Source organism: Rhincodon typus, chromosome 1, assembly GCF_021869965.1.
Source record: "Rhincodon typus isolate 14 chromosome 1, sRhiTyp1.1, whole genome shotgun sequence".
Taxonomy (NCBI): domain Eukaryota; kingdom Metazoa; phylum Chordata; class Chondrichthyes; order Orectolobiformes; family Rhincodontidae; genus Rhincodon; species Rhincodon typus.
Window position 1 is genome coordinate 151,791,708 of NC_063332.1, and position 14,811 is coordinate 151,806,518.

Consider the following 14,811-nt stretch of genomic DNA (forward strand, 5'->3'; position numbering starts at 1 on the left):
AAAGCAAAATGATTTTAGAAATACACTGAATACTAACTTGCATCCCTGTCACCATTTGCAACATTTCAGTCACCGCTGCTGGCCTCACTTTGCCTGTATTATGATTGTGAGTTGCATCTGCTTTTGGTAGACACACAGCAAAATTGCTGGAAATGTAGGAAAAAAAATACTTAAATCAGAATATACAAATAACCTCCAGATTTGCTATTTCCACACGCATGGCCTATGTATTTCAAGTGCCAAGTTATGATCTTGCTGTATTATTGTAATGAATAATATTAAAGATCTTGAATGAGTCTTTGTATAAATTGTCCAGCTTAATTTTTCATTTCACACCATTAGAGTTCATCGCTTGCAGGCACAGTTGAACAATTATTCTCAACACCCCTCCTTCCCATCTTGAAGTAACGATATGACAAACATTGATACATTGTGGGCGCATTAAATGCTCAGTTACTCATTAATAGGTCCGTACATCTAAATTACATACAGTTCAGATTTTCATTTAAAATAATATCCTCAAATACGAAAACCTCTCTCACAAAACACCAGCTACAAAAGTATTAGCTGAAAGGTTATTGCAATACATGTTTTTGCACCAGGCAGCTTATATTTTTTTGTCTGCTTTTGTTAAGGCGGCTGGATGTAAAGCAGAATGATCAATTGCTTTTTATGATCGAGGTGTCTGCATGCTTTACTTCCTTGGTCATTGCTCATAGGTTACAATTATGTGCAACACGTGTGAAATTACTGGACTTTAGCAGCATAGGAGCACCAGAAACAAACATTGTATGGTGGTGGTGGTGGGGATACCGGTGATTATAATCAGCTTGATTCATCAGAATATCCAATTCAGGCCAGAGGTAAACAAGCCAAAACAGCTCAACACTGACACAGGGCATGTCACTGTAAATGGCATCCAACCATGTTCACCATGTACTGGATGGAGAGCAAATGCCTAACCAGGAGACCCAACATTCTTGTCAATTATTCCAAAATCAAAGTACAGCTCACAGCTACCAGCCAAAAACTCAGAATTCAAATGAAAATATTGTGCTTCTGATCAATTCAGGCAGAATTCCAAACATATATGAAAATAAAAGACTGCAAAGAATTGTAGTAGATGTTTATTAATTAAATTCATACATTTAGGAACACCTTAACAGTTTCAGTAGAAGGACTGACTTCTTCAGCAATGTATATTTTTCTAATTTAGGGAGCCCCATTCCAAGTAATCATATGATATACCAAACAGAAGGATTTGTCATCCACAATATAGTGGAAGTTGGGCTGGTGACTGTAGCTCCACAAGTTATTCAGTTCGATGCTAATGATACTGTGTAAGGAAGCATCATTATTAGAGGAATTGCATTGTAAGGGTTAAATAGGGAAAAAGTCAAGCAGTTTTCAATTAATCAACCTTATACTAGATTAACCTTACACATTTTAGGGCATAGTGCCAGCAGGCATCTATTAACAATAATTAATGGCACCAAAACATTCTAGAGAGACCTTGGGGAGAGACCGAGAGATGACAAACACCCATAAAGGTTGGGGGTGCAAAAATAACACCTGACTAAATGAATCTTGACTGTGAAGGAGCAGACTTCAACGACATTAGTCTATGACCTAGAATAAACATTGATTACTGATGTTTTTAAGGAGTAATATTGGAGAATTTGGAGAATGAGATGATCCTGCAGTAAAAATACTGCCTTTTCCTGTATTCCTCACAGTTCTTTGAGCTAGCACTTGAGTACACTCTTACTGCATGTGCTTGATTAAATGATCAAAAATCTGTAACCAGAACATCTGGTGCTGTGAGCAGGGACCATTGGGTGGCACTGCAAAATAGTATAGTTTACTTTCCATCTATAGCTAGTACAGAAAGCCAATCGAAGGACATTTCAGACTGAGTATCAAAAAATCTGGAAGAGCACTAAGTATAGAAGTGCTAAGAAGGGAGAGGTTGCGAACGAAGGTTCTGTGTTGGTAGAGTTCGTACAGAAGTCATTGTTGAGCCAGAAACACTGTATTGGTAGAATTTGTGCAGATACTGCAGTTCAGTCAAACTCCATGTTGGCTGAATTCACATAGAAGTCAGAGGTAAGCTGAACCTGCATTGGTAGAACTCACACAGGTTTCAGAAAGTAATTTACCGGTGGTATTTTCGTTGATTATAAGAAAAAAATTAAAATGCAGTCAAGAATGGAGAGAATGGGTGCTACAGGTTTCATCAAGAGGTTTCTAGCTGAAGAACAGTCAAAAATAATCTGGAGAATGCTAAAGGGGAATAAATGTTAGTAGATGAATCAGAAGATGGATAAGAACAAAAGGGGATAATTTATACTTGCAACTATGTAGATGAGCTAATGCTAATTTAGGAAGAAACCGCAAGTCAGTAGTTACAACTGGGGAAGGTAAAGAGCAAGGTGAATTCAGCGAGCTTAGAAAAGTTAACAACTGAGTATGGGAAGAAGTCAAGTCCACTCCAATTAAAGGAATTGCAACTGCCCACTACACCAGAGAAGGTGTTACCAACCAACCCTCAAATTATAAGAGTGGTTTAATTGGATTTAAGTTTTCAAAGCAGAGAAACAGCAGTCTTAGATTATAATTAAAAACACATCAAGTAAAACAGGAAGTTACAAAGTCACTGGAGTATTCCAGAATGCCACTAATAAATAGCTTAACAGAAAAGTTAGGAGCATCAGTCATGATAATTGTTTAGCTCAACTGGCTAGATGGCTGGTTTGTAATACAGGGTAACGCCAAAAATGTGGACTCAATTCTTGCACTGGATGAGGTTATCAGGAAGGACTTTCCTTCTCAACCTCTTCCCTTCCTTGAGGCATGGTGATCCTCACCTTAAACCACTACCAGTCATCTCTCTCTCTAATGAGAGTGGTTCTCTGGTCTGCTAGGACTGTGAGGACTTTCACATGAAATTTTAGAAATATGTGGAAAATACAAGAGTACCCTAGATAGGTTTTCAAAAGAGACTCCAGTACAAATTATGGTTTTGATTGAAAAGATTAAAATATTCAAAATTGAAATTTAAAGGTTTGGAAATCACCATAGAACCCCTACAGTGTGGAAACAGGCCATTCGGCCCATCAAATCCATGCCCAACCCTCCAAAAAGCATCCCACCCAGACCCACCCCGTACCCTATACCTGCATTTCCCACCTTAGACACTATGGGCAATTGAGCATGGCCGATCCACCTCACCTGCACATCGTTGGACTGTAGGAGGAAACTGGAGCACCCGGAGGAAACCCATACAGACACAGGAGAATGTGTAAACTCCACACGGACAGTCACTTAAGGGTGGAATCAAATCCACGTCCCTGCCGCTGTGAGACAGCAGTGCTAACCACTGAGCCACCATGCCACCCACATAATGTGAGATGTACGCTTTGATTTTGTTTCTGGGCTTCTTATCTAAGGAAAGATTTATGGGCATTGGAAGCAGTCCAAAGAAGATTCACTAGGCTGGTACCAGTATGGAAGGACTGTCTTATGAGGAGAGGGTGAATAGTTTGGGCCTGTACCCTTTGGAATATAGAAAAATAAGACACAACCTTATTGAAACATACAAGATTCTTAGAAGACTTAATAGTGTAGATATGATAGGTTCTTTCACCTTGTGGGTAAGTCTAGGTCAAGGGGACACCTCAGAATAAGACAGAGATGAAAAGAAATTTCTTCTCTCAAGGGCTGTAGAGTTGGGTCACTCAGTATATGCAAGGTTGAGATAGATTTTTAATCAACAAAGGGATCAACGGTTACAGGGAAAAGGTAGGAAAGTGAAGTGAGGATTATCGGATCAACCATAATCTCATTGAACGGTGGAGCACATTCAATGGGCTAATTGATCTACTTCAGCACCGACATCTTATGGTCTTGATAATGGGTCAGGATACAGAAACCCAAGTTAAGACAAAGGAAAGAAATAAGGAAGCGACGAAGAAGCAAAGTAAGAGAAGAAAGTAGGTGAAGGGGAGAAAGGAAGGAGGGTGAAAAGAAAGAAGAATGAGAAAACACAAACTGATCAACTCCAGGATTTTAATACAGCTACTCAACTGTGTGATTCTACTTTAATCTTCAACTAAAAACACATCACAGATTATCCCCCTCGTCCTCACGTACCACCCCACCAACCTCCGGATCCAACGCATCATCCTCCGACACTTCCGCCATCTGCAATCCGACCCCACCACCAAAGACATCTTTCCCTCCCCACCCTTATCTGCTTTCCGGAGGGACAACTCTCTCCGTGACTCCCTTGTCCACTCCACACTCCCCTCCAGCTCCACCACACCCGGCACTTTTCCCTGCAACCGCAGGAAGTGCTACACCTGCCCCCATACCTCCTCCCTCACCCCCATCCCAGGCCCCAAGAAGACTTTCCACATCAAGCAGATGTTCACCTGAACATCTGCCAATGTGATATACTGCATCCGCTGTACCCGGTGTGGCTTCCTCTACATCGGGGAAACCAAGCGGAGGCTCGAGGACCGCTTTGCAGAACACCTACGCTCGGTTCGCAATAAACAACTGCACCTCCCAGTTGCGAACCATTTCAACTCCCCCTCCCATTCCTCAGACGACATGTCCATCCTGGGCCTCCTGCAGTGCCACAACGATGCCACCCGAAGGTTGCAGGAACAGCAACTCATATTCCGCTTGGGAACCCTACAGCCCAATGGTATCAATGTGGATTTCAAAAGTTTCAAAATCTCCCCTCCCCCTACCGCATACCAAAACCAGTCCAGCTCGTCCCTGCCTCCCTAACCTGTTCTTCCTCCCACCTATCCCCTCCTCCCACCTCAAGCCGCACCTCCATCTCCTACCGACCAACCTCATCCCGCCCCCTTGACCTGTCCATCCTCCCTGGACTGACCTATCCCCTTCCTAACACCCTACCTACACTCACCTTTACTGGCTCCATCCCCGCCTCTTCGACCTGTTTGCTTCCTCTCCACCTATCCTCTCCTCTATCCCTCTTCTATCCGCCTCCCACTCTCTCCCTATTTATTTCAGAACCCCCTTCCCCTCCCCCTTTTCTGATGAAGGGTCTAGGCCCGAAACGTCAGCCTCTCTGCTCCTATGATGCTGCTTGGCCTGCTGTGTTCATCCAGCCCTGCACCTTGTTGTCTCGGATTCTCCAGCATCTGCAGTTCCTACTATCTCTCACAGATTATACATCCCATGTTCCAAACAGGATTCCAAATGTTACTGTAGAAATTTGGCCATGCCCATTACCATCCCCAACTTGATCACTGTTTCTTCCTAAACTAACTGTCTTTCCCCACTCACCATTTACCCAAGACCTGCTGTCAAACATTGCAAATCTTCACCAAACTTACCTACACTAAAGCTCCCTTCAGGTTGTCTGCTGCAGGAATTGAACCCAATGACCATAAGACTTAGGAGCAGACGTAGGCCATTCAACCCATCTAGTCTGCTGCTGGTGAGCTGAGCTTCTAGGTTATTGGGTCCTATATTATCGTTCATCACCCAGCTCTTTTTGCAAACAGTCAACCTTGTAAATTTATAATCTGGTTTATGACAGAGCTAAAGCCTCATTCCGCAATGTAGGCATGTGAGTCTTCTCAATAATTATTAGTAGATAATTAGGTGTTAAGAATGTAAAGGAGTAAGAGAAAGGCAAATTGCCTTTGAACCTACACTATCAAGCAATAAGTTAATTGTTGATCATCTAACACATTATGTTTCAATGAGATCAGCTCTCCTTCTTCTAAACTTTGGACAATGTAGGTCTATTTCACAGAACTGCCCTATCAATTCAGGAACCAATTTTGTGAACTTTTGTTACATCTGCTCCAAGACAAGTATACCCTTCCTAAAATAAGGAGACTGTAACTATATGCTGTACTCCATACGTGGTATCACCAACACCCTATATAATTGCAGAAAGACTTCCTTAATTGTCTGTCTCCTGAACCCCTTGTAATAAATTCTGATACATATTTCTGACCAGAATATTGACTTTGTTCTTCAGCAAAAAAAATTATAGGAGTGAGTGAGCTTCTGAAGGACTTATGACATGGGAAAACTTCCTGTCACTCCTGTTTAGAAGCAACTAATAAAACGAGTCCATTGTGCTTTCTACAGAAAATGAGCTGAAAATATCCTCTGTGGGAATACTACTCTTTGAGTCCTCCCAGTCATAAAACAATTGGCATTCAAGATAAAAGTGAGGCAGTTACTCATCTTCAATAGCTAAGTGACAATAACTAGGTGCAATTGGAAAGTGAAGGCTAATGCATAGATGGTTGCTGAAACTTATTTCCTTGCCTTTTCTGATTGTAAAATCTTGTTCTGACAAGCATGTTTCTTGAAAGAGTGAACTGTGATATTATCCTTCTTATCAGAGGCCTGGATCTGAATGCCAATGGTGCAGTCATCCTTCAAGGTAAATTAGCAAATTGTGCATTACTCTTAGTTATTCTCAAGATCAGGGATATATCTCTTTTCAAAGAACAATCTTTATTTTTGCAGTTATTTTTGCTTAGGAAATCATGATGTGGAACCTGTATGGGTGGAGATAAGAAACATCAAGGGGCAGAAAACATTGTTGAGGATTATCTATAAACCCCCAAACACTTCTGGAGATGTAAGGGAAGGCATTAAACAAGAAATCAAAGATACAGACAATAAAGGTACAAGCGTAACCATGAGTGACTTTAATTTACTTACAGATTTGACAAATCAAACTAGCAATGGTATTGTGGAGTAGGATTTCCTAGAGAGTGCACATGGTGTTTTCTTAGACCAGTACATTGAGGATCCAGGCTATTCTAGACTGGGAATCATTTAATGAGAAGGGATAAATTAACAATCTTGTTGTGCAGAGTCCATTGGGGAAAAGCAACTATAATATGATAGAATTCTTCATTAAAGTGGAGTATGAATTAGTTGAATTTAAGACTAGTGTCCTGAATCTAAATAAAGGGAATTAAGAGGGTATGAAGCACAGATTGGCAAGGATGGATTTTACTGAAGGAGTTGACAATGGATTGGCAATGTTCATACATAAAGAATGCGTGTATGAATTACCATAATTATCCATTCCTCCCTGGCGCAAGAATAAACCAGGAAAGGTGGCTCAACCATGGCTTACAAAAGAAGCTAATTTCAATTTAGATCCAGTGTTAGATAAATTAGATTAGTATTAAATCCAAAGAGGAGACATGTAAAATTGCTAGAAAATAAAACAGCAAGCTTCAGGATCAGGAGCATTTTAGAACTTAGCAAGCTAGACGGGAAAGAAAATACAGTAGAACAGCCAAATTGCACTGAACATCAAAACTGACCATAAAAGCTTGTATACATACAGAAGAAAGGATGTACTTGCTATAGAGGGAATGCAGGGGACTTTCGCTAAGCTGATATTGGAGATGGCAGGAATATCCTGTGAGGATAGATTAGTTCAACTAACCTGTATTCACTAGAATTTAGACAGATGAAGGGCATCTGATTGAAATGTATAAAATTCTAATAGGGCTTGACACAGAGTAAAATTACCCTGGTTGTGGAGTCTGGAAACAGGAGACACAGTCTCGGAATATAGTATCGACCATTTAGGACTGAAACATTTCTTCAGTAAAAGATAGAGAACACCTATATATGTCCAAGTCAGGACTTTGAGTGACTTGTATCAGAACTTGCAGGCGGTAGTGTTCCCATAATCTGCTGCCCTTGTCCTTCTTGATGGCAGTGAATGTGGATTTCGAAGGTGCTGCTGAAAGATGCATGGTGAGTTTCTACAGTATTTTGTAGACAATGCACACTACTGCTGCTGTGCTTCAGTAGTGGAGGGACAGCATGTTTAGGGTGGTAGATGGGCTCAAATCAAACAGACTGCTTTGTCCTGGATGGTGCTGAGCTTCTTGAGATCTGTTTGATCTGCACTCATTCAGGCAAGTAGAGAACATACTATTACATCCTTGACTTGTACATTGTAGATGGTGGACAAACTCTTGGGAGTTAGGAGTTAAGTTACTCATCACTGAAATCTTAGCCTCTGGCCCGCTCTTGAAGCCACGGAATTTACACGGCTGATCCATGTAGTAGAAAGGAAGAGAACACACCCCCATTTACATCAACGGAACTGAGGTTGAGACAATTAAGACCGTCACGTTCCTCGGAGTGACAATAACCACCGACCTGTCCTGGACTTGCCATGTAAATGTCACAGTCAAGAAGGCACAACAATGCCTCTTCTTCCTCAGGTGGATCAGGAAATTTGGCAGGTCCATAAATTCCGACACCAACTTCTACAGATGCACCATTGGAAGCATACTGTCCGGGTGCATAACGGCCTGGTGTGGCAACTGTTCCGCCCAGGACTGTAAGAAACTACAGAAGGCAGTGTGCACGGCCCAGACACCACGGAACCCAACCTTCCATCTATTTACACAGCTGCAGAAAGGCAGCCAACATCATCAAAGACCCACTGCATCCTGGTAATGAGACAAAAAAACTGGAGATGCTGGAATCCAAGGTAGCCAAACAGGAGGCTGGAAGAACACAGCCAACCAGGCAGCATCTGGAGGAAAGGAGCAGTCAACGTTTTGAGTATAACCCTGCTTCAGGATTTGTTTGGCACCCTGGTAATGACCTCCTACAACCTCTTCCGTCAGGCAGATGATACAGAAGCCTGAACACATGCACGAGCAGGTTCAGGAACATCTTCTTTCTCGTCATTATCAGGCTGTTGAATGGACTCTAGCCTCAAATAATGTAACCTACAAAGTAACCTGTATGCCTTTAAGTCTTTTTGATCTGTCCATCATTTGTTTGCTGTGATCTGTCTGTACCGCTTGTAAACAAAGCTTTTCACTATATTTCGGTACACGTGACAATAAAATCAATCAATCAATCCAGTTCAGTTTCTGGTTAGTGGTAACCTCCAGAATTTTGATTGTTGGGGATTCAGTAATTCCCCCTCCTCCAATTAAATATTTTCCCATACCATCTGCTCCTATCCCTTTCCATGACTATGGTAAAGGTCATGGAGTTGTGATCACTATCGCCAAAATGCTCTCCCACCAAGAGATCTGACACCTGTTGCCAAGCACCAAATCCAATACAGCCTTCCCTCTAGTCGGCATATCCACATATTGAGTCAGAAATCCTTCCTAGACACACCTGAAAAAGTCTGCTCCATCCAAACTATTTGCACTTAGGAGGTTCCAATCGATATTAGGGAAGTTGAAGTCACCCATGACAACAACCCTATTACTTCTGCACCTTTCCAAAATCTGCCTCCCAATCTGTTCCTCAATGTCTCTGTTGCTATTGGGGGGTCTATAGAAAACTCCCAATAAAGTGACTGCTCCTTTCCTGTTTCTGATTTCCACCCGTACTGACTTAGTAGACAAACCCTAATCGACAATCTCCCTCTCTACAGCTGTGATACCATCCCTGATTAGCAATGCCACTCCCCCATCTCTTTTACCTCCCTCCCTATTTCTTTTGAAACATCTAAACCCCGGAACATCCAACAACCACTCCTGTATTATCCAAGTCTCCGTAATGGCCACAACATCGTAGCGCCAAGCACTAATCCATGCTCGAAGTTCATCACCATTATTCCTGACACTTTTGCGTTAAAATAGACACACTTCAGCCTGTCGCACTGACTGCCCTATCAACTGTCTATCCTTCCTCACAGATTCTCTGCATGCTGTATCTGCCTGTATACCAGCTACCCCATCCTCTGATCTGTAGCTCTGGTTCCCAACCCCCTGCCAAACTAGTTCAAACCCTCTCGAAGAGCTCTAGCAAACCTCCCGCCCAGGATATTGGTGCCCCTCCAGATCAGTTGCAACCCATCCTTCTTGTACAGGTCCCACCTACCCCAAAAGGTATCTTAATGATCCACATATCTGAAGCCCTCCCTCCCATGCCAGATTTGTAGCCACATGTTCAGCTGCACTCGCTCTCTATTCTTAGCCTCACTAGCCTGTGGCACCGGTAGTAATCCTGAGATTACTACTCTGCTCATCCTGACTTTTAGCTTCCAACCTAACCCCCTATAATCACTTTTCAGGCCCTCATTCCTCTTCCTAGTTATGTCATTAGGATCGATGTGTACCACGACTTCTGGCTGCTCACCCTCCCCCTTAAGAATCCTGAAGACTTGATCCAAGGCATCCCTGACCCTGGTACCCGGGAAGCATCATACCATGCGGCAGTCTCTTTCAAGACCACAGAATCTACTGTCTGTTCCCCTAACCATTGAATCTCCTATCACTATCACTCCCCTATTCTCCCCCACTTCCTTCTGAGCCATGGAGCCAGGCTCAGTGCCAGACACCTGGTTGCTATGGCTTTCCCCTGGTAGGTTGTCCCCTCCAACAGTATCCAAAGCGGTATACTTATTATTGAGGGGAATGTCCACAGGGGATCCTTGCACTGTCTGCCTATTCCCTTTCCCTCTCCTGACAGTCACCCATCTACCTTTATCCTGTAACTTGGGTGTGACAACCTCCCTATAACTCCTATCTGTCACTCCCTCAGCCTCCCAAATGATCCGGAGTTCATCCAGTTCCAGCTCCAGTTCCCTAACATGGTCTGTGAGGAGCTGGAGTTGGGTGCACTTCATGCAGGTGAAGTCAGAAGGGACACTAGTAGTGACCCTTACCTCCCACATCCCACAAGTGGAGCATGCAACTGCCTTAGCTTCCACCCCTCTACTCTAGAATGCCAAAAGAGATAAAGAGAAAGAAAGAAAAAAAAACTTACCTTACCAACCCCCGACTCCCACTCCCAACAGTATTTTTTTTGATGATTAGCCATCAATAACCACAACCACTTTTCTTCATGCTCATTAAGATTCCAATCAGTGGACAGCTTTCTTTGATTCCCTTTGACTCCAGTATTGCTCGGGTTCCCTCACACCACAATCACTCAAGAACTGCCTTGAGTTCCAAGACATTTGCTTTTACCTCCCCTCTGGAATTCACCTCTTTTGTCTACACTTGGACCAAGGCTGTAATGAGGCCAGGAGCTGATGTGGAACACCAACTGAGCATCAGTGAGCAGTTACTACTGAGCATGTGTCACTTGACTGCACTATCAATGACCTCTTCCATCACTTTTCTACAATGCAATGCCCAAAATTGACCACAGTTAGATTGTGCTCTGTGCTCTATTTCTAAAGCCCAGGAACACAAATGCCTTTTTAACCAATGTCCTACCAACTTATACAGACACATCTGTCCTGCATTCCTTTAGAATTATATCCTTCAGTTCATATCATCTCTCCTCATTCTCCTTGCCAAAAATGTATCACTCCATAATTTGCTACCGTTTCTCAGATCATCATCATGTATCCACCCATTACAAAAGCCTATTGATATCTGCAATTATTATCCTCAAAATGTACTGTTTTTGGATGTTTGTGACACTTGCAAACTTTGAAATTTGTGTATCCAAGTCTAGACCATTAACAGGTATCAAGAAAGGCAGTGGTTCCGAGAAACCACACAACATGCCTTCCTCCAGTCCAAAAAAAAATTCATCATGATTCTCTACTTATCGCTTAACCCATTTCCTATCCATGCTGCCACTGTTGCTTTTACTTCATAGGCTTCAACTTTCTGTATTATGTGGCATTTTATCAAAGTCTTTTAGAAGTCCGTGTACACATCAATCACACTACCCTCTGCAGCCCCTTCCATTACCTCGTCAAATGTTGAAACCAGTTAGTCAAACACAATTCACCTTCAACAAATCTAAATTGACTCTTCTTAACAAATTCATATTTGTCCATGTGACTAAATTCCATCTCAGTTCATTTCTAAAAGCTTTTCCATCGCCAAAGTCTAATGTCTGGGTTTAGTCTTCAAGCCAGTTTTGAACAGATTAAAGCCAATCGCAATTCTCTAGTTTTCTTGCACCATCACTCATACCTGAGGCAGATTACAAGACTATGGCTAAATCCTCAGCAATTGTCACTCATTTGTTTTCTAAATCCTTTGTTACATCTCAGAGACTTTGGGGTGCAGGTTCATTGTTCCTTGAAAGTGGAGTCACAGGTACACAGGTAGTGAAGAAGACGTTTGGTACGCTTGTCTTTATTGGTCAGTGCATTGAGTACAGGAGTTGGGATGTCATGTTGCAGCTGTACAGGATATTGGTTAGGCCACTATTGGGATACTGCATTCAATTCTGGTCTCCCTGCTATAGGAAAGATGTTATGAAACTTGAAAGGGTTCAGAGAGATTTGCAAGGATGTTGCTATGTTGCTAGGATTGGAGGTTTTCAGCTATAGGGCAAGGCTGGACAGGCTGGGGCTAATTTCCCTGGAGCACCAGAGGTTGAGGGGTCACCTTACAAAGGTTTATGAAATCATGAGGGGCATGGACAGGGTGAATGGCAAAGATATTTTCTCTAGGGTAGGGGAGTTCAAAACTTAGAGGGCATAATTTTAACGTGAGGCGAAAAAGATTTAAAAGGACCTGAGGGGCAACATTTCCATACAGAGTTTCATATGTGGAATGAATTGCTAGAGGCAGTGGTACATGCAGGCACAGTTATAACATATAAAAGAAATTTGGACAGGTACAGGAATTGGAAGGGTTTAGAAGGATGTGGGGACAATGCAGGCAAATGGGACTAATTTAGTTTGGGATACCTGTTTGGCAATGGGCAAATTGGACCGAAGGGAATGTTTCCTCACTGTATGACCCAATGATTCTACATGCTGTAAAATGTAAAATTTCCATACAAATGGATTTCTTACACATACTAGAACTGAACTGCCTTGAGTTATCTGCAGTGAGCTAACTCTAAGAATGCCACTTTATGTTTTGAGTATTTAGATGATTGTTCATGACACAGAGAGAAGTAGGAATGCAAGTTGTAAAAGGTCACAAAGTGTCAAACTTTCAACATGGTGATGGAACTACAAGTTAGACCATTTCCTAATATTGCAATCCAGCATCTTTCTAGCAGTATCTGCCCCACATGATTTTCATTGTGGATTCATTGGCTGAGATGGACAGATTTTTGAACTACTAGGGAATGCACGATTAGGAGGCAGGGCAGGCAAAAAAGTGCAGTCTTCAGTGTCTTTGTGCTTTAATCAACGAGACTAAAACAATGCATTGAACAACACAGTTGCACAGAAATTCCTAAAAACAGTAACTGTGTGGGACAAACAATGCTAGCGTAGGATTTGATGGTTAAGGAGAATAAACTGAGAAAGATTCTTCATAACTCAAGCACCCTTTGAACCATCGAATGTTACAATCAGATCAGCTGATGTTACTGAATGGTAGAGCTGGGTTAGGCAATGAAATGGCCTGCTCTTATTCCTGTTTCTAATATTGTTAATTGTCTATGTGGGATTGTGCAACAATTGTAGACATTCAAACAGTGCAACCTCGTAGCAATGATCCCATCATTATTTAATGACTAAATATCCATTTCTTCAGAAAACATTTCAAATCCCTCTTTCAAAAAATTAAAATCAGTCAAAAATATAAAGGTACACAAGATGACACATTCTTTACCATGATAAACCAAATACCACACTGAAAGAATGTCCAGTCTTGTTGCCTTCAACCAAAATGCGCGCCACAACTTTACAAAACAATATAGTTGCTTCACAGTCCAGCAGCAATTTTAGCAACTAGATCTTCTAAATTTCTAAATTTCAGAGGGAGTGTCATTTTCTGTACACTTGGTTCTAAAAAGGTTACTAATTTCCTGCATGTGGTAACCTGCTTGCTGGATATAACAGTCAAGTGCCATTCTCCAAAACTACTAATAATTTCAAGTGACTTATTACTTTAAACCACAATACATAAATTTTCCCTTTTAAATTTCAGCATAACTGTTAAAATACACTTCACATTACACTTTACATTGTCCTTTAAATATACACTCAATTCTCCCAAAATCATTCCAAATAGATACTTAGCTCTCAAGTGTTTAATCTTTTAATCAATTCTTTTCCTTTCCTAGCCTGGAAACGTTTAACCTTTTCATATTCGGTCATGGATGTGGATGTCATTGGCTGGACCGACATTTATAGCCCATCCCCAATTGCCCCGAGGGCAGTTAAAAGTTAACTACATTGCCATAGTTCTGGAGTCACCAGGTGAGGACAGCAGATTTCCTTCCCTAAAATATATTAGTGAACCAAAAGGGTTTTTATGACAATTGACAGAAGTTACTTGTCATTAGGCTAGTTTTTTATTTCAGATTTTCACTGAATTCAAATTTCATCATCCACCATTGGGTGATTTGAACTCATGCCCTCAAAATGTTATCCTGGGTTTCTGGATTGCCAGTCCAATGACATTACAACTACCCCATTGCCTCTGCTAGAGGAAGACAGGATATCTCTTGAGATAACTTTCACAATACAGATTTTCCTACAGTTAGACAGATCTTCCAGCCTCATTTTAACGCCTGACAAATTTGATCTTTCTAATCTCTGTGTGAACGGAGATAGTGAACTGCACCATCTTTAATCACTGGCTACACTTTTTCTTCTGGATCATGCCAGATTAAATTTTCTGTAATGTTTAGTGATATTTTACAAAAGCCTACAACTCAACATTACAGTAGTTTCTTCTGTATTGCTCCCATCACAAAGCCCAGCATCACGGCAATATAGATCACACGGGTCTTATATTCAAGCTGAGATTAATAGCTAAGTTTAAAGCTCCAGCTGTCTTTGATTTTGGAAGTAAGTTGACATGTAAGAGCACAACTGTTTATAACTGGACATCCTCTACATCTTGCTAGGAGTTTGGAGATTTG

At 41.7% G+C, this 14,811-nt stretch overlaps 1 protein-coding gene across 3 annotated transcripts in view; it reads right to left on the bottom strand.

Annotated features, from left to right (window-relative positions):
* The window catches only part of LOC109912053 (interleukin-15-like), a 79,621-nt gene that overhangs the window by 41,877 nt on the left and 22,933 nt on the right, over window positions 1-14,811 (bottom strand). For all 3 annotated transcript variants that reach the window (XR_007262464.1, XM_048599029.1, XM_048599036.1), the window contains one exon: window positions 38-146. Coding sequence is in view for 2 of the 3 variants with exons in the window: in XM_048599029.1 (XP_048454986.1) it covers window positions 38-146 (109 nt within the window). In the remaining variant the exon portion in view is untranslated. The remainder of the gene's footprint in view (window positions 1-37; window positions 147-14,811) is intronic.